Source organism: Gracilinanus agilis, chromosome 4 (assembly GCF_016433145.1).
Source record: "Gracilinanus agilis isolate LMUSP501 chromosome 4, AgileGrace, whole genome shotgun sequence".
NCBI classification, from domain to species: domain Eukaryota; kingdom Metazoa; phylum Chordata; class Mammalia; order Didelphimorphia; family Didelphidae; genus Gracilinanus; species Gracilinanus agilis.
The window spans coordinates 469,609,964-469,628,719 of NC_058133.1; the positions used below are offsets into that span (position 1 = coordinate 469,609,964).

At 37.8% G+C, this 18,756-nt stretch overlaps 1 protein-coding gene across 1 annotated transcript in view; it reads left to right on the forward strand.

Annotated features, from left to right (window-relative positions):
- Positions 1-18,756, forward strand: part of MAN1A2 (mannosidase alpha class 1A member 2) — a 203,356-nt gene that overhangs the window by 48,820 nt on the left and 135,780 nt on the right. The window contains exon 4 of the mRNA XM_044672474.1: positions 17,995-18,113. Within this exon, the coding sequence (XP_044528409.1) occupies positions 17,995-18,113 (119 nt within the window). The remainder of the gene's footprint in view (positions 1-17,994; positions 18,114-18,756) is intronic.

Consider the following 18,756-nt stretch of genomic DNA (forward strand, 5'->3'; position numbering starts at 1 on the left):
CTCCAAATAAAATGAAATCTCAGACAGTAGATCTTCTCCATTGAAAAATTTGTGGATAGACAGTGTTGAAATAATTGTGTGGCTTCCCTAACTGAGCATTTCGAAGATGATGATTGTCCTTATTCTGATGTGTAAGGTCTGGTATGTTTGTCTAAAAAAAAAAAAAATCCAGTCATAGCACTTAGTAGCAGAGCTCTGTAACTTTTTTTTCATTTTAATTTTTTATCTTGGACCTTTTTAATAAGTCTTATGAAAGCTATAGATCATTGATGGCAAACCTTTTTTAGAGATAAGAGTGCTGGGCGCCACCTCACCCCACAGACTGAGTGCTGTACCCACCCTCATATGCTGAGAATGCATCATCTCCTTCCACCCCCCCCCCCCCCCCCCCCCACACACACACACACACAGAGGGCAGGAATGAAGTGCTCCCTGTTGGGCTGCTGGGCAGAGGGGCAGGGAAGGGGAGTAATAGTCATTACTTTTCTTGAGGGATGGGAAGCAGGTATCAGTAGCAATCAGTGGCAATAGTAAGAAGTACAAGAACAGCAGAGTAGTACAGCTTGGCAGCCAAAAGTGAATGCCATTCTAGGTTGTATTAAATAAGGTACAGTACCCAGACAGAATGAGGGAGGTGATAGTTCCAAAAACCTTCTGTCTTTCTAGTAATAAACTCTGGGAATGGGGAGGGTGGCTGATGACCCAGAGATAGCACTCTGTATGCCATCTTTGGCACCTGTGACATAGGTTTGCCATTATTGCTATAGACAGACTCTTCTTTGAATAATGTTTTTAAATGGTAAAAAAAAACAAACAAAAAACAAAATTAGAAATGGGGAAACCGATTATAATGAAATGGTTATGAAAATATATATTAAAAATACTTTATAAGCCCAAGGCAATAAAAATTTATTAAGTGTAGCAAGGAACTTCTGGACACAAGATGGAGAACAGCTTGAGTGACAGGATTGTCGGTTACAGAATTTGGAATTCACCAAGGGCAAAAGATAATTGGGACTACCTCTATAAAAGCCCATAGATTGAGCCACCCAGGACCTTGGTTTTGAGGAAGGGGACCTTGGGAGTGGGTGGCAAAAGGATGGGTAGGCCATAGACCTGCTAATGCAGCATCTATATCTCAATATCATAAGAAGTTTCATTCACCTTGCTACTATATTGAGCTGAGAGACAAGAACAGCATAGCTGCTAAGAAGAACATCAGTATCCCTCCCTTTCTTTGGTTCAGGTCACGGCTGGAGCCAGACCAGGGACTGTGAGAGGGGAAGAGTCTCCAGCCAATATCAACCTATTGCTTTTAGATACAAACTACCTTAGTTCCATAGACTTAGTATAGCATTTCCCAACACCTCTTTCCTTGTCCTGTTCTTACCCCTTTGACTTAAGCAATAAACCCTGTTACAACTTAATCCAAGTGAAGATTGGCATTCCTTCCCAGGCTAGTAAACATCTACAGCTATAGGGAAAGGGATTTATCAAACTGCAGTCAGAAAATAGTGTTATCCATTTAGCACATCAACAACCAGCCCTTAACCAACTTTATCATCAGCCAACTTTATCATTGGAAATTGGGGGTCTTAATATTGAGATCCATGAGATAAACTTCCCGTGGTAAACTACATTTCTCATGATTCAACGGGCTTCCTCTCTCACGTGGTGATGTGAGCCAACGTAAACAGAAGCTTAAATAGGGAGAACTTGATTGGTACTTCCTCTTTCCTAGGAAACAGCCAAGGGGAAGGTATGGTGGGCCATTTGAATTAGATCTTAGCAGGCATGTGGTTCTTTTTTTTTTAATTTTTAATTTTTTTTTATTTTAAGCCCTGAACTTCTGCGTATTGACTTATAGGTGGAAGAGTGGTAAGGGTAGACAATGGGGGTCAAGTGACTTGCCCAGGGTCACACAGCTGGGAAGTGTCCGAGGCCAGATTCGAACCTAGGACCTTCCATCTCTAGGCCTGGCTCTCAATCCACTGAGCTACCCAGCTGCCCCCTATGTGGTTCTTTTTAATTATCAATATGGCTGTTAATAAAACCCTGATATCTTTTAAATATACCCTTCTATATTAATTTTATTTGTAACAAAACCCAACCCCAAGTCAGGGAGCTAGAGGAGCTGTGGAACATACAGCCCCTCACCGGATACTTGGCTTGGGCACTGTTAAGAAGCAAGGGCTTGGTTAAGCTGAACACCCATAAACCCTCATGGTTACTGGCATAACTTGGTGATCACACAAGCAACCCTATCCATCATTCAGCCTGAGATTCTCCTACTACCTGAGGATCTAGGGTCAGTCAGACTCAGCTCATTGAGGCTAGTGACCCTCATAGTGCCTTTTAACAGTACCTACTATGTGTAGGGCATTATTATAAGTACTGGGAATACAAAAAAGATAAAAGATAGTCTTTCCCCCAAGGTTTTTTTTTAATCCTGGGACTCCATTCTAGGAGCATAGGGCCACAACCAGTAGGCAATGGGACACATAGTCGCTCAGGGTCGCCCAGCCGTGAATGGGTAGTCCCCCAAGGTAGTCATAATATAATGGTGGGAACAGCAAACAAATATGTACAAATAAGCTATATATAGGATAAATAGGAAATAATTGAGAGGGAAGGCACTTAGGATTTAGAGAGCCTGGGAAAGACTTCCTGTAGAAGATGGATTTTTTTAGAACTTGAAGGAAGCCAGTAGGCCATATAGTTAGTAGGGATAGAAGGATCGGTTGAAGGTTTATTTGAGGCTGAGAATACATGGGCATTTTGTAGACAGTGAGCAACTTCTACTATATAGTCATACCAAGGCAGCAATATATGACAGTTGTATTTGCAAGGAAATTGTTTGAAATATAAAAAATAATATCATAAATATGATTAGATGGCCAGGATATCCCATGAAATCCTTCTTCATGAGAAATGTAACTGAAATTTGTACTTTTTAATGAAATAGTAGAAAATAATTCTGTTAATATTTATTGAAAAATGATTTGAATATTAGTTATTAAACAAAATAAGCAAAAGATATGAGTGTAAGGAAGAATATAGAATGACTATTCTACCGGTTAGTTACTTTTCTGAAATTCAGTACTGATCATATCCTTGAACCTGCAGTAGAATTATGTTGTAGCTGAGAAGCAGAGACCCTTAACTACCAGCATCCTGTTGAGCATGGAAATTAGCATATCCTGTTGAGAAGAGGAGTTTTACAATTGCATGCACCAGTGGGTCACCCTTCCTCCCTGGATAAGACAGCTTCGAAGATTTAGAATTGTATCCTGTGGCGCCCGGACACATCCTTACTCCCACTGCCTAACTGTTAAGTGAAACCTAAGATATAGATGCCAGACCCCCGCCCTAAAGGCGCCAAATCCTAGCCCTGGAAACATATATATATTCCCCCTTTTAAATGCATTACTCGGGACTCTCTTTGCTGAGTTCCCCCAGCACACACTGGCAATAAAGCTTTCTCCTGCCTGATTGCATTGTCTCGTGTGTTCCTCCGGTGGCCCCCCATTTTGAACCCTAACAATTAAAGGGAGTATGTAATATATTTACTTAACAGGAGAGTTTAAGTTCTTAAGTAGTTATCTAATCTATGTCTTTTATAGTTAAGGAAACTGAAGAGAAATTGCCACATACAGAAAAAGGAAAAGCTTTGCCTAAAGAGAACAGTCAGTTCATTAGTTGAGACACTTTCAGAATTGGCAGGAACTTCAGAAACCATCTGGTCCAACCTATATTTTAAGTTCCTTCTGTAACATCCCATACAAGTGTGTATCTAGCTTCTACTTGAAAGCCTACATTTACAGCTAACCCTGTTTCTCAAGGTAGTTTGTTTGACAGTTGGATAGTTTTAATTGCTAAGAATCTTCCTTATAATTTTATGCTGAACCTAAATCTGCCTTTCTTCCTTTTGCATTTAATTTATCCTTTGAGAATAAGTTTTACATATGATAGCATTTCATATACTTGAAGAAAATGCTCATTGTTTCCTCCTACCACCATACGTCCTTCTGAGTCTCTCTTTCAGGATAAACATTTTTAGTTCCTTCAACTGTTACACAGCCTAAAGTTCCCTCAAAACTGTCCCAATCATGGCCATTTGGATGTATTGGAGCTTGTCGTTACTTTCCCTAAAATGTATCTAGAATTGAGCATAACAGTTCAGATATTGTTGGACAAGTCTAGACTACAGTGGAACTATCACCTCCCTCATTCTGTCTGGGTACAGTACCTCATTTAATACAACCTAGAATGGCATTCACTTTTGGCTGCCAAGCTGTACTGCTCTGCTGTTCTTGTACTTCTTTTTTTTTTAAACATTTATTAATATTCATTTTTGACCTGTTTACATGCTTCATACCCGTACTTTCCCCTTCACTCCCCGCTTTCCCCCCCACCCATGGCCAACGCACATTTCCATTGGTTGTAACTTGTATCCTTGTTCAGGGCCTATTTCCATATTGTTGTTAGTTGCATTGGTGTGGTCTTTTCCAGTCTACATCCCCAATCATGTCCGCCTCAGCCCATGCATTCAAGCAATTGTTTATCTTCTATGTTTCCTCTCCTGCAGATCTTCCTCTGAATGTGGGTAGCATTCTTTACCATAAATCCCTCAGAACTGTCCTGTGTCATTGCATTGCTGCTGGTACAGAAGTCCATTACATTCGATTTTATCATAGTATATCAGTCTCTGTGTACAATGTTCTTCTGGCTCTGCTCCTTTCGCTCTGCATCAATTCCTGAAGGTCTTTCCAGTTTACCTGGAACTCCTCCAGTTTATCATTCCTTTTAGCACAATAGTATTCCATCACCAGCATATACCACAACTTGTTTAGCCATTCCCCAATTGAAGGGCATTCCTTCATTTTCCAGTTTTTTGCCACTACAAAAAGCGCAGCTATAAATATTTTCATACAAGCCTGTTTATCTATGATCTTTTTGGGGTACAAACCCAGCAATGGTATGGCTGGATCAAAGGGCAGGCATTCTTTTATAGCCCTTAGAGCATAATTCCAAATTGCGAGCCAGAATGGTTGGATCATTTCACAACTCCACCAGCAATGCATTAATGTCCCAATTTTGCCACATCCCCTCCAGCATTCATTACTCTCCCCTTCTTTCATTTTAGCTAATCTGCTAAGTGTGAGGTGGTACCTCAGAGTTGTTTTGATTTGCATTTCTCTAATTATTAGAGATTTAGAACACTTTCTCATGTGCTTATTGATACTTTTGATTTCTTTACCTGAGAATTGTCTATTCATGTCTCTTGCCCATTTTTCAATTGGGGAGTGACTTGATTTTTGATACAATTGCTTTAACTCCTTGTATATCTGAGTAATTAGACCCCTGTCAGAGTTTTTTGTTATAAAGATTTTTTCCCAATTTGTTGTTTCCCTTCTGATTTTGACTACATTGTTTTTGTTTGTACAAAAGCATTTTAGCTTGATATAATCAAAACCATTTAATTTACATTTTGTAATTTTCTCTAACTCTTGCTTGGTTTTAAAATCTTTCCTTTTCCAGAGATCTGATAGGTATACTATTTTGTGTTCACTTAGCTTATTTATAGTTTCCCTCTTTATATTCAGGTCATTCACCCATTCTGAATTTATCTTGGTGTAGGTGTGAGAAGTGATCTAAACCTAATCTCTCCCATGTTGTTTTCCAAATTTCCCAGCAGTTTTTGTCAAATAGCGGATTCATGCCCCAAAAGTTGGGCTCTTTGGGTTTATCATACACTGTCTTGCTGATGTCATTAACCCCAAGTCTATTCCACTGATCCTCCCTTCTATCTCTTAGCCATTTTTTTGATGACTGCTGCTTTATAGTATAGTTTAATATCTGGTACTGCTAGGCCCCCTTCCTTCACATTTTTTTTCATTATTTCCCTTAATATTCTTGATCTTTTGTTATTCCAAATGAACTTTGTTATAGTTTTTCCTAATTCAGTAAAGAAGTTTTTTGGTAATTTGATAGGTATGGCGCTAAATAGGTAAATTAATTTGGGTAGAATGTTCATTTTTATTATGTTAGCTTGTCCTACCCATGAACAATTAATGGCTTTCCAATTGTTGAGGTCCAGTTTTATTTGTTTGGAAAGTGTTTTGTAGTTGTTTTCGTATAATAGCTGTGTTTGTTTTGGTAGATAGATTCCTAAGTATTTTATATTGTCTAGGGTGATTTTAAATGGTGTTTCTTTTTCTACCTCTTGCTGCTCTAATGTGTTGGAAATATATAGAAATGCTAATGATTTATGTGCATTTATTTTGTATCCTGCCACTTTGCTAAAGTTGTTGATTATTTCTACTAGCTTCTTAGTTGATTCTCTAGGATTTTCTAAGTATACCATAATATCATCTGCAAAGAGTGATAGCTTAGTCTTCTCATTGCCTATTTTGATACCTTCAATTTCTTTTTCTTCTCTAATTGCTATTGCTAGCGTTTCTAGTACTATGTTGAATAATAGAGGTGATAATGGGCATCCTTGTTTCACTCCTGATCTTATTGGGAAGGCTTCTAATTTATCCCCATTGCATATAGTGCTTGTTGATGGTTTTAGGTATATACTGTTTATTATTTTTAGGAAGGGTCCTTCTATTCCTATACTTTTCAATGTTTTCAATAGGAATGGATGCTGTATTTTGTCAAAGGCTTTTTCAGCATCTATTGAGATAATCATGTGATTTTTGTTTGTTAGACTGTTGATATGGTCAATTATGTGGATGGTTTTCCTAATGTTGAATCATCCTTGCATTCCTGGTATAAATCCCACCTGATCATGGTGGATGATCTTCTTAATTACTTGCTGGAGTCTCTGCTAATATTCTGTTTAAGATTTTTGCATCTATGTTCATTAGGGAGATTGGTCTATAGTTTTCTTTCTCTGATTTTGGTCTCCCTGGCTTTGGAATCAGTACCATATTTGTGTCATAAAAGGAATTTGGTAGGACTCCTTTGCTTATCATCAAATAATTTGTATAGTATTGGGATTAGTTGCTCTTTGAATGTCTGGTAGAAGTCACTTGTGAATCCATCAGGTCCTGGTGATTTTTTCTTAGGGTGTTCTTTGATGGCTTGTTCAATTTCTATTTCTGATATGGGATTATTTAGGTATTCTATTTCTTCTGCTGTTAATCTAGGCAATTTATGTTTTTGTAAATATTCATCCATATCTCTTAAATTGCTATATTTGTTGCCATATAATTGGGCAAAATAGTTCTTAATGATTGCCTTAATTTCCCCTTCATTAGAGGTGAGGTCTCCCTTTTCATCTTTAATACTGTCAATTTGGTTTTCTTCTTTCCTTTTTCTTATTAGATTGACCAGTACTTTGTCTGTTTTATCTGTTTTTTCAAAATACCAGCTTCTAGTCTTATTTATTAATTCAATAGTTCTTTTACTTTTGATTTTATTAATTTCTCCCTTGATTTTTAGTATTTCTAATTTAGTTTTCATCTGGGGGTTTTTAATTTGCTCGCTTTCTAATTTTTTGAGTTGCATACCCAATTCATTAATCTCTGCCCTCCTTAATGTGTTAATATATGCACTCAAGGATATAAATTTCCCCCTGAGTACTACCTTGGCTGCATCCCACAGAGTTTGGTAGGATGTCTCATCATTGTCATTCTCTTCAATGAAATTGTTGATTGTTTCTATGATTTCTTCTTTGACAGATTGGTTTTGGAGAATCATATTGTTTAATTTCCAATTGGTTTTTGATTTGCCTGTCCAGGTGCCCTTACTAATTATTATTTTTATTGCATTATGATCTGAGAAGGTTACATTTATCATATCTGCTCTTTTGCATTTGTTTGCAATGATACTATGTCCTATTACATGGTTAATCTTTGTAAATGTATCATGTGCAGCTGAAAAGAAGGTGCATTCCTTTTTGTCCCTATTTATTTTTCTGCACATATCAATTAAATCTAATTTTTCTAGGACTTCATTCACCTCTCTTACCTCTTTCTTATTCATTTTTTGGTTTGATTTATCTAGATCTGAAAGAGGAATATTTAGATCTCCCACTATTATGGTTTTACTATCTATTTCCTTCTTGAGCTCTGCCAGTTTCTCCTTTATGAATTTGGATGCTATACCACTTGGTGCATATATATTGAGCAGTGTTATTTCCTCATTGTTTATGCTGCCTTTAATCAGGATGTAATGACCTTCCCTGTCTTTTTTGATCATATCTATTTTTACTTTGGCTTTGTCAGAGATCATAATAGCCACTCCTGCCTTCTTTTTCTCATTTGACGCCCAAAAGATTTTGCTCATGCCCTTTAACCTTGAACTTGTGTGTGTCTACCCGCCTCATATGTGTTTCTTGTAGACAACCTATGGTAGGATTTTGGTTTCTGATCCACTCTGCTATTTGCTTCCGTTTTATGAGTGAGTTCATCCCATTCACATTCAGAGTTACAGTTGTTAGTTGTGCATTCACTGACATTTTTGTATCCTCCCCTAGACCCACCCCTTCTTCTTATACTATTTTCTTTTAAACCAGTAGTTTGCTTTGAGCCGGTATCCCTTATCCCCTCCCTTGATTGACTTCCCTTTCTGCCCCATCCCTTGTTATTCCCCTCTTTTTATTTTTTAAAGTCCTAATGAATTCCCTCCCCCTCCTTTTCCCCTCCCTTTTTTGACCTCCCCACTCCCCTGCTCCCTTTGGTTTATCCCTTCTGACTTTCTCAGTAGGGTTAGATAGAGTTTTTTATCCGAATGGATAAATAAAGCTACTCTTCCCTCTCCGAGTTGATTACACCGAGAGTAAGGTTTGATTATTACCTCTTAATGCTCTCTTCCTCTCCTTTTTATGATAGTATTTATCCCCTCCCCTTCCCATGCCCTCTTTGTGTGTAATAGAATATCCTATTTTTCTTATTTACTCAGATTTTTCTTGGTGTCCCCTATTATTCCCCACCTTTTTCACCCCCCCCCATGTCATCTTAGACCATTTAGTATCCTGTCCTCTCACTATGAATTATTCTTCTGGTTGCTATAATAGTAAATATTATAATAGTGAATAGAGTTCACTACAGAGAATTACACATAGCATTTCTCCACCTAGTAATACAGATAATTAGATCTTATTTAAGCCCTTAAAGAGTCAAGTTTAAAAGATTATGAGTTTTCTTTCTTTTCCCTCTGTTTCTTATTTACCTTTTCATGTTTCTCTTGATTTTTGTGGTTGGGTATCAAACTTTCCATTTAGTCCTGGTCTCTTTTGTGCAAAAGCTTGGAAATCTTCAATTTTGTTGAATGCCCATACTTTCCCCTGGAAGTATATAGTCAGTTTCGATGGGTAGTTAATTCATGTCTGAAGGCCCAGCTCTCTTGCCTTTCTAAATATCGTATTCCAAGCCTTGCGGTCGTTTAGCGTGGAGGCTGCCAGATCCTGTGTGATCCTGATTAGTGCTCCTTGATATTTGAATTGTATCTTTCTGACTTCTTGTAAGATTTTTTTTTTAATTGAAAGCTCTTGAATTTGGCTATTATATTCCTGGGTGTTGACTTTTCTGTGTCCAGTGTAGAGGGTGATCTATGGATCCTTTCAATGTCTATATTACCCTCTTGTTGTAGAACTTCAGGGCAATTTTGCTGAATAATTTCTTTAAGTATGGAGTCTAAGTTTCTATTAATTTCTGCCTTTTCTGGAAGACCAATGATTCTCAAATTGTCTCTTCTAGACCGGTTTTCTTGGTCTGTCACTTTGTCATTGAGATATTTCATGTTTCCTTCTATTTTATCAGTCTTTTGACTTAGTTTTATTTATTCTTGTTGTCTTGAGAGATCATTGGCTTCTAATTGTTCGATTCTAGTCTTTAAGGACTGGTTTTCGGCTATAATCTTTTGGTTTTCCTTTTTATTCTGGTCATTTCTGGTCTTCAGTTGACTTGCCTCACTTTCCAATTGCGAAATTCTGCCTTTTAAACTGTTATTTTCTTGCCAGATTTCTTCTATCTTCCTCAACATCTCATTTTTGAACTCTTCAATAGCTTGTGACCAGTTTTCATTTTTTTGGGGAGGTTTGGTTATTTGTTTGTCCTCCTCTGTTGTCTGGATTTTCTCTGTGTAAAAGTTGTCGAATGTTCCATAGTTTTTCTTGGTAATCTTTTTCTTCTGGGCTTCCCTATGGCTTGCCATTATTAACTCCGCCCCTTTTTAGCTTTGTTTTCACACTCAGGGTCTGCCCGCGCTTTCTAAGCTTCCGAGGGCTCCCATCTTCTTGTCCTCTGGGTCAGGCCTCCTGATAGTCCCCGGTCTGCCCCTTTGCCCGAGGCTCCTTCAGTGGTCTCGGGGGGCTGCTTCCACAGCCGCGCTCCCATCTGCTCCGGGTCTTCACTTGAGGTCCTAGTCTGTGCTGGAGATCTTTATTCATGCCTGGGGCACTGTCTTAACCCGCGCATATGCTTGGGGAAAGTCCCTGCTTTATAGATCTTTATTCGCGCCCAGGGCAGAGCCTTCACCCGCACAAGAAGCTGTGGAAAGTCCCTGAGTTAGAGTTCTTTATTCCACCTGGGGCAGAGCCTTCACCCGCATAGACTTTGGGGAAAGTCCCTGTGTTAGCGATCTTTCTTCTTGCCCGGGACAGAGCCTTCACCTGCATATACGCTCGGGAAAATCTGTGTGTTCCCCCAGCCACTTGGCGTCCCACGTCTGGCAGCTCACAGGTACGAGCCCTGGGGCTGCTAGTGATTTACTGGTTGCCCCAATCCTGTTTTCACTCTTGTGCATTGGCCTAGGAGCTGTGCGTGGTGTGTGTGTGTGGGGTGGAGGGGCTTCTTCCTCTCGCATTTTAGTGAGAGCTGTTTCACCCCTTTATAGAGTGGAAATGCCCCGATTTTGTGTACCTTCAATGCTGAGCCCTGTTGTGGGGTTCCCTCGTTCGTCTGGACTTGTTTTTATGTCCCCTTGAGGAGTCCTGTGTGCTTTGGTCAGGAGAGATCGAGCAGCTGCTCCTTACTCTGCCACCATCTTAACTGGAAGTCTCCTGTTCTTGTACTAATTACTATTGCCACTGATTGCTACTGATAACCTGCTTCCCATTCCTCAAGAAAAGTAATGACTATGTAAGATTTAAATTAATATCTAATAACTCCAAGTATTATATTTCATAAAATTTATTAATAATCACTTGAAGTAGGACAAATACAAAAACAAAAGTGAAAGCCTGAGTAAAGACACAAGAGAAAAATTCTCCTGTTTGAGACTTATTACCCCACCTCCACAAACTGTGATCAGGGGAGAAGAGAGTGAGGCGTGGAGCTACGCAGAACTTAAATCCTCTCTATGTTAGCACGTAAAGTGAGAGGGAACATGGGAAGCTGGGATTTAGAGTTCTGGGGAGCAAGTCCTAATTACACAATCCCCCTGTGATTCTATGGAAAACGAACATGTAGAAATTTCCCAGATTTACTTGCCTAGTTTCCTCAATGAATCAGTACGCATAACCAACTGATATCTCTAAAGATCTTGAACTAGAGGTACATACAATATTTTACTTTCTAAGGGGAAATTACAATAATTTAGTGATGAGAGGGAAATAAAAAAGAAAAAGAGCAAAACCAACTATTGGTGGGTGCATTAACAAAAAAGCCAATTAGGGGGCTGTCCCCTTTGGTATAAAGAGTGTACATTCAAAATAAATGTGTTCAGTCCCCCACAGTTCAATCCACTACATACCAAAGTTCATTCTGAATCTTTTGGTATAGTGTGTGGTTTCTGCAAGCATCTCCATGGCACCTTCTCTAAGCAGTTCACTTTCTTAATTAGAGGAGGTAACAAGTTTCTTATCCTAAAATTGGAGAGTATTGACAAACACACGGATCACCCAGAGATACATGACTGAGATATGAATAAATTGACAAAAGAAAATAAAAAACATCAAAACAAGCAAAAAAAAGTAATTTCTGGATGAAACATAAAATATCAAAGTCTCATGTGTAGCAATTCTAAAGCAAGGAAGAATAAACTTATAACCGGTCCTTGAATCAGTACCCAATTAAAGTGATTTATGTCCCATAAGCCTGTAGTATGAATTAGAACAATGTAGCACTTACCCATTGGCAGCCAGCACTACAGAAAATTGCCATACTATGAAGGATAGAAAAGGGACTAGACTTTTGAAAGAGAAAGGAAATAGCATTCTCTGGTCTGATTTTACCTTCACTTACAGGGATAGCGGAGCCAAAATGGCAGCCAAACTTAGGTACTTTGTCTGAATCTGGCATAGGGAAATCCTGCATCTCACATTTTCAAGCAACTGCTTCCTCAAACCCCAAAACAAGTCCTCTGTCTTGGTGAAGATTATCATCAATCCCAGCGGGATTGGTTGGTCTTCTTGATCTTGTGCTTCTTGGTACTGTACAATAGCTCTTTTGTGATTCCTTCTTCTGAAATTAGACATAATTATTAGTCAGAGTCCCATAATGTGAAGTAATCAATGGCAGATTTCCACAGTCTAAAGCTTTTGGGTATGCATTAATATTTGGGCTAATGGATATTGTAAACTTAAATTAATGCAAAATCAGAAAAACCATTAATACTGGTTGCTTGTACTACAAGTACAAAAAATAAGAGAGGAAGGAAAATTCAAGTATCCTATTGCACATAAAAGGAAAAACAATAATAGAATTTAAAAATAAATCAAAATTCATAGTGCACATTCCATGAAACACTGTGTTAAGCAAGCAGAGGCACAATACAAGGGTTTCTCATTCAAAAATGAGATTTGTTTCCTTCTTAACTTGGCTGTGATTCACAGTGTGAGTGTACATGATTTTTTACCAGGTAACAGCTTTATTAAAAACAGTAGTACAACAGCTAATGCACCGTCTAAAAAGTACCCAAATCCCTCAAATCACAAGAGCCCATTTAATGATAATAGCAAACAAACCTGTTATCATTAGGATTCACATGAGTTTCTATAGCCACTGAAACTCATGGATACTTGTCACAAGTTCTCCAGAGCTAGGCAATCTTTCAACCTTGGCTAAGATATATTTAACAAACTCTATTACTGCCAGTATTCCAAAATTTGGCAGGAGAGCCCAGAAAAACCTCTATATTGTTGATGAAAACCTTTTGGGTCTAATGTGTCACCAACAATCTATATCATACTGGTGGAAGGGTAGAGTAAGCTGAAGAGGTATAAATATAAAAACCATCCAGGAGCCACTAGGCTCCATGGAGAATTATCCCTTTTGGGAGCCATCCAGGGGTTACCACACCCCCTAGGAAAACCTTCCCATCTCCTGTATGAGACTGTATGAGACAGCTGTAAAAGGCATGTCTTTATATGTCCCATTGTTAAAAGAATGTGGGTATTAATGGATATATATTATATAATGATAGTGATGTGTATCTGTCTATGATCTCCTCCACTGCTTTTGGCGGGTGGGGGAGGGGGGGGAGAACACCTACTATTCCTCTCACCTTGGCTGCTGCTGTAAATTGTCTACTTTTCCCTGACAGGCTTGGTTGATTAGCCTGTCAGTGATTCCTTTAACAGCTGCCCAAGTGAGGACCCTTGAGAGGTTAGCTGGATGTTTGGATAATGATTGGGATCTGACTACGTATTTGGACTCCCTTCCTAAGGGCTGTGATGGAATGACCACTCAGGATGGTACTTGCTATTGAACACTGTTTATTGATAGGGAAAGGAAACAAGGTAAGGGATAGGAGATTGGAAACCATATTGCTCTATTAAAACTAATTGATAATCAGGACTGGAGGCTGCTAAGCTGGTGGAGGCTTGAGGTCTTCACCTTCTCTCCATCTCTCACCAGACCTGGCCACAGCCAAGCCAGAGAATAGGGAAGGCTATTGCTGAAAATATATTGATGATCTTTGTATTTGTATTCTCTCAGCTCTCTCACCAAAAGTGTTGATGGTTCACTAGCTCTCACAATCTAGCAAAGAAATAGATTCAGCCTTTTCTTACCCTCTTCTTCTTCAAACACTCTTCCACCCTTCAATTACCCTTCAGCCACCCTCTGCCCAGGCTCAAGTCTCAACTCAGATCTGAGATCTCCAGTTCTGAGCCTCTGAGTCCAGAGACTTCTCCACTGTTGCTCTCAAGGGGTATACATAGGGTGGGTCTAACTGATCTTTGCTCCTGGCTCACGGCATCTGGGAACATTCTGAATCTCTCAACTGCCATCCCTGTCAGTCAAAGTGGCATCCATCTCATCCCAGATTAATGATTATAACACCATCCATTATATTTTTATAATGTGGAGGTGGGGAATACAGTAGTGCTACAGCACTTCACTTCAACTATTAAATGGACCCTTACCTCTTGTTACAAACAATTCAAAAATAGGCAAATGATAAGTCTGAAAAATCACTTCTGAAGACTCCTTAAATTCAATTGACATTTTTAGCACATTAAATTCTCCAATGGTCGTATACTGGTTGTAACCAGCTTGATGGAGTACATTCATCACCTATGTGACAATTAACGAAGGCAAAAAGGCGTAAAAGGTTATTAAGGCAACATGTGACCTCGATGGATCTGGTGACAAATCTAGTATCCATAAGGACCTATGGTTTTGCCATGGAAAAGGGTTTGTCCAAGTTGTTTATGGACTTTTATAATAGTATTTTTTCTAGTCCATTCATAGGGGAGGTACAAATAATGACAATGTAACAGCATATATAGCTGAATGGCAGAAATATAGTAGCTGAAATTGACATAGTGTAGCCAAAGATATTAGATTAGATCGATATGTGAACATAAAGAACAAAATTAAATCTTAAAGCAAACGATTAACAAATGCAATATATGCGACAGGATGTGAGCAATGAATTCAAGAGTCCTTTTCTTCAGTTTTGATAGCTGCATTACAGAGACTTCTTCATTATTTGGAGGGGAACAAACTGAAGCAGTTAACATCGATAAGACAGTGGAGTCTAAAATTCACCTCCTCTCTTTAAGGTTCCTTCCCCTCCCCGGTATCATCATCCTTTGGTCACACTTCTGGGGTGCCCCATACCTTCACTGGGCATAGTGTGGATGAACTCCATATTGGGTGTGTTGCAGAGACTGGGCTGACCAAAATGGCAAAGGGGGGTGTAGGGAGATGAATCTTCCCTCTGAATCTTAAGATACTCATGCCAATAGCAGGGCATCCAAACAGTACACCTAGGAACAGCAGCAAGAAAAGACGTCCTCAAGCTATAAGCTATGCAAGCTTGGTAAGGCTCTTCGGAAACGGGAATCTATTTGAGATAGGTAGGAAACTGGGCCATGCTTGCAATCTCTACTTCTTGTCTGTAGGTGGTACTACCCTAGTATATACTGAATAAAGTTAAAAGGTTTGGAAGAATTAACTTCCTTACCCTCCTCCCTACAGGTAAAAGCGACTGGGAGTCGCTGCCCCCTGTCACATGGGCAGAGGACTGCTGCTTCCCTTGATTGCTCTCCCCAGTTATGTTGGCAGTCCTGCTCATCCACCTCTTCCTGACTGAGCCATATTCAGTGGCAGACTTCACCTCTGAAATCAGTTCTCTCATTTTATAATAGCATGCTACTTTTTGTTTACACAGGGAGGAAAGAATCTATGAAAACTTGAAGGGAGGAATAATTTGGTTCATAACAATGGGGCTATTTTCTAGCTAGATAGAAAATTTAAGAGTCCAGAAGATTTCAAACCAAAATGGTCCTCCAAGGAGTCAGATCATGTACAATCACATAGGAGCTGGACTCCATCACTCCTCAGCATCAATAGTAACATTATAGACTTGGAGTAGGTTGGTGTTAGCTGTAGAATTTGTTCGTTCTGCTGTTTTTCTCTTGTCCTTTATTTGAAGAATGTAACTAGAGAAATGCTGTATATGTTGATTTTGGCATAACAAAGTGATGTAAGTCAGGATTGTTTGCTATTTTTTTTCTGAAGGAGACATTTGTTTCTCATTCAGTTTCAATTCCTATTAATTGCTGGTTGTTCTTTGTCCTGTAATGTGAACTTATGAATAGAAACTGTTTTTGCCTTTAATTTATTCCCAGCACTTTGCACAATGCCTAGCACATAGTAAACAATAAATGCTTATCACGTGACAGTTAATAATTAAAATTTAATTATTAATAAATAATAGTTAATAATTAAAATTTAAGCAGAAATGTATTGTGAGGATATTCTAATAATACTATTAAATAGTATGTTTAGTGATATTTTTTCTCTGTTAAGATTCAGTCATTCATATTGTCAAGGTTTAAAAATTTTTTTGAATGAACTTTTGAAGACCTTTTGGATAGGATTTAGCTAGGGGAAAGGGAAGGGTCAAAGAAACTTTAAGCATTAATTTTAACTTACAGTGCCACCTACTGTTATGACCACTGTGTTGTTTTTTTAAAGATGACTAGTTTACTTCTGGAATTCAACTGACTAAATAATTGAATCACTTTTCCATTTATTTAATCAGTAGAATAACAAATAATTTTTTTAAGTACCTCCAAAGTACTAGACAATGTGCAAGACTTAAAAGTGAAACTTTCTCTAATGTCAGGGAGTTTTCTGTCTAGTGAAGTGAGATAATATGTATATCTAATTGCATTTATAATATAATATTTTGGAGAAGGCATTAGTGGGGTGAAGGAGGGTCATGAAAAGCCTTGTCTGGAAGGTGGCATATATATTGAGGTATGTTTTATCTTCAGTATATTCATCTTTCATTTGGCTTTGACTCCAAATACTTCCATCATTATGGCTAGAATCAAGAAGCCTTGATGTTATATTGTTAATATTTAAAATTAAGAGGCTGTTTGTAGCTTAATAACTTTATTAAATCAAAGCAGTATTAGTAGTAAAGATAGGGAAAAAGTAGGGGAAAGGTAGAGGGATACTTAATTTTCTAATCTACAGTCGCCATTTATGGACCTCTAGCTAAACTTCGACAAGGGGTCCCCTTAGTTCCTCCATGCTCATGCCAAAGACTTCAACTTCTTGCTGGGTCTCCCCATATAAACGTTTTTCTCCACCCGCTAACTCTCACACATCACATCTCAGGAACCAATCATAGTTTCTAAATTTGCCTGGGCCACCCAGGGGGCAGTGCCTGTGGTATCAGTTTCCTGTCTTGGTTCCTTGGTTCTTTAACTTCCTTTCTCTAAGGGCTTATCTGTACCTGAATTTACTCAGTGTTCTTTGACCTCCAGGTCACTGAGAGATAATATTAACAAAAGACGACACTGGAGAGAGGGAGAGAGAAATTTGCTTCCAACAATAGTAATTTGAAAATCATTAAATATAGGGAGGGAAAGTAATTCACCATTATAAGGATCTTACATGAATGATAATTTTTCATATCTTATTGTGTCAAATTTTCTTAAAACTCTGAGGTCACCTATATTGCCAAATCAAGGTATTTCTCTAGTTGTTTTTATGATTGTCATAGTAGATTTCCTTTCAACATCTCTTATTTGAAGTTTATTCATCTAAAAATTGGAATAATAATATTTTTGCTACTTAAGGAACTTATAAGGTTGTTGTAAGGAAAGTGCTTTATAAATTTCAAAGTGCTACAGAAATGGAAATTGAAACTGAACTGAAAATTTTTGAGCTCTTATTTATATTCTTTGTATTTAGAGTCCCTAAGATATTTTGAATTTTATTCTTTTGAAGAATATTGACACCATTGTAATGAATATTATAAAAGAAACTTAAACCTTCTCAAAATCTTCCTATCTCTGTCTCTTCCCCTTATAAAAAACAAAAGTCTTTAAAACTTTTTAGATCTATCTGCTTTATTTGTCTTTGAGGATAGATTGCTCAATCTTGGGTCAGGATGATTAACTAGAATCTTTATTCCTAAAACAATGATATGGATGATGAATTATCTTTATTTATGCTTTTAAGATAGGTGCTTTGTTAGATTTAATTTTTTATACTATTTTCCTTTGGGGGAAAAAAATCAATAAAATTTAATGAAAAGAATACTTATTATGAAATTCTATTTTCCTGACTTTAGGAAGTTCAAAAATGGGTGCTACTATAGTAGATGCTTTGGATACTCTTTATATCATGGGACTCCGTGACGAATTCAAAGAAGGACAAGAGTGGATTGATCACAATCTTGATTTCACTGTGGTAAGTATATAATGTTGATTACTGCTCTTTTAAAGCAACCTTGAAAAGACTTGACCTCCCTTCCTCCCAGCCCAATTTTATTACAAGTGTTCTTATGACAAAGTAAAAGGAGACTGATTTTGTATCCTGAAAGCCTAGATTTAATCCCTGACTCTGAAACTGACTACACATGGGACTATTAATAGCCACAACTTTTCTAAGCCTTAATTTTTTTCATTAATAAAAAGGGAATAATAAAACTTGTTCTACCTTCCTCAGGTATTGTTGTGAGAAAAAGTTCTTGGAAACTTCTATAAAGTTCTTCATTAAATATGAACTATTATTAATCAGTTGGTAAAGAATATGAGAAATAAGCCCTTTTTTAAAATTCCCACACTCTTTTTGTTCTTCCTGGTAAGTCTTACTATCCTTATTACCCCTTTATTTTTAGCTTGAATTACTGAACTAAATTTTTGAATTTTTTGGAGTGTGTGAGAAAATAGCTGCAAGAATATATTGCCATTATGATATTTTTATATTGCTTTTTAGTATTTTTGCTTTGTCAATTGCATAAAATCCTAATGTGTTCCAGGAAATTGATACTTAAGGATTGTGTCAAGTATTGTTTCTTTTAGTAGCATGAATGGAAATAAGCTTCTGCAAA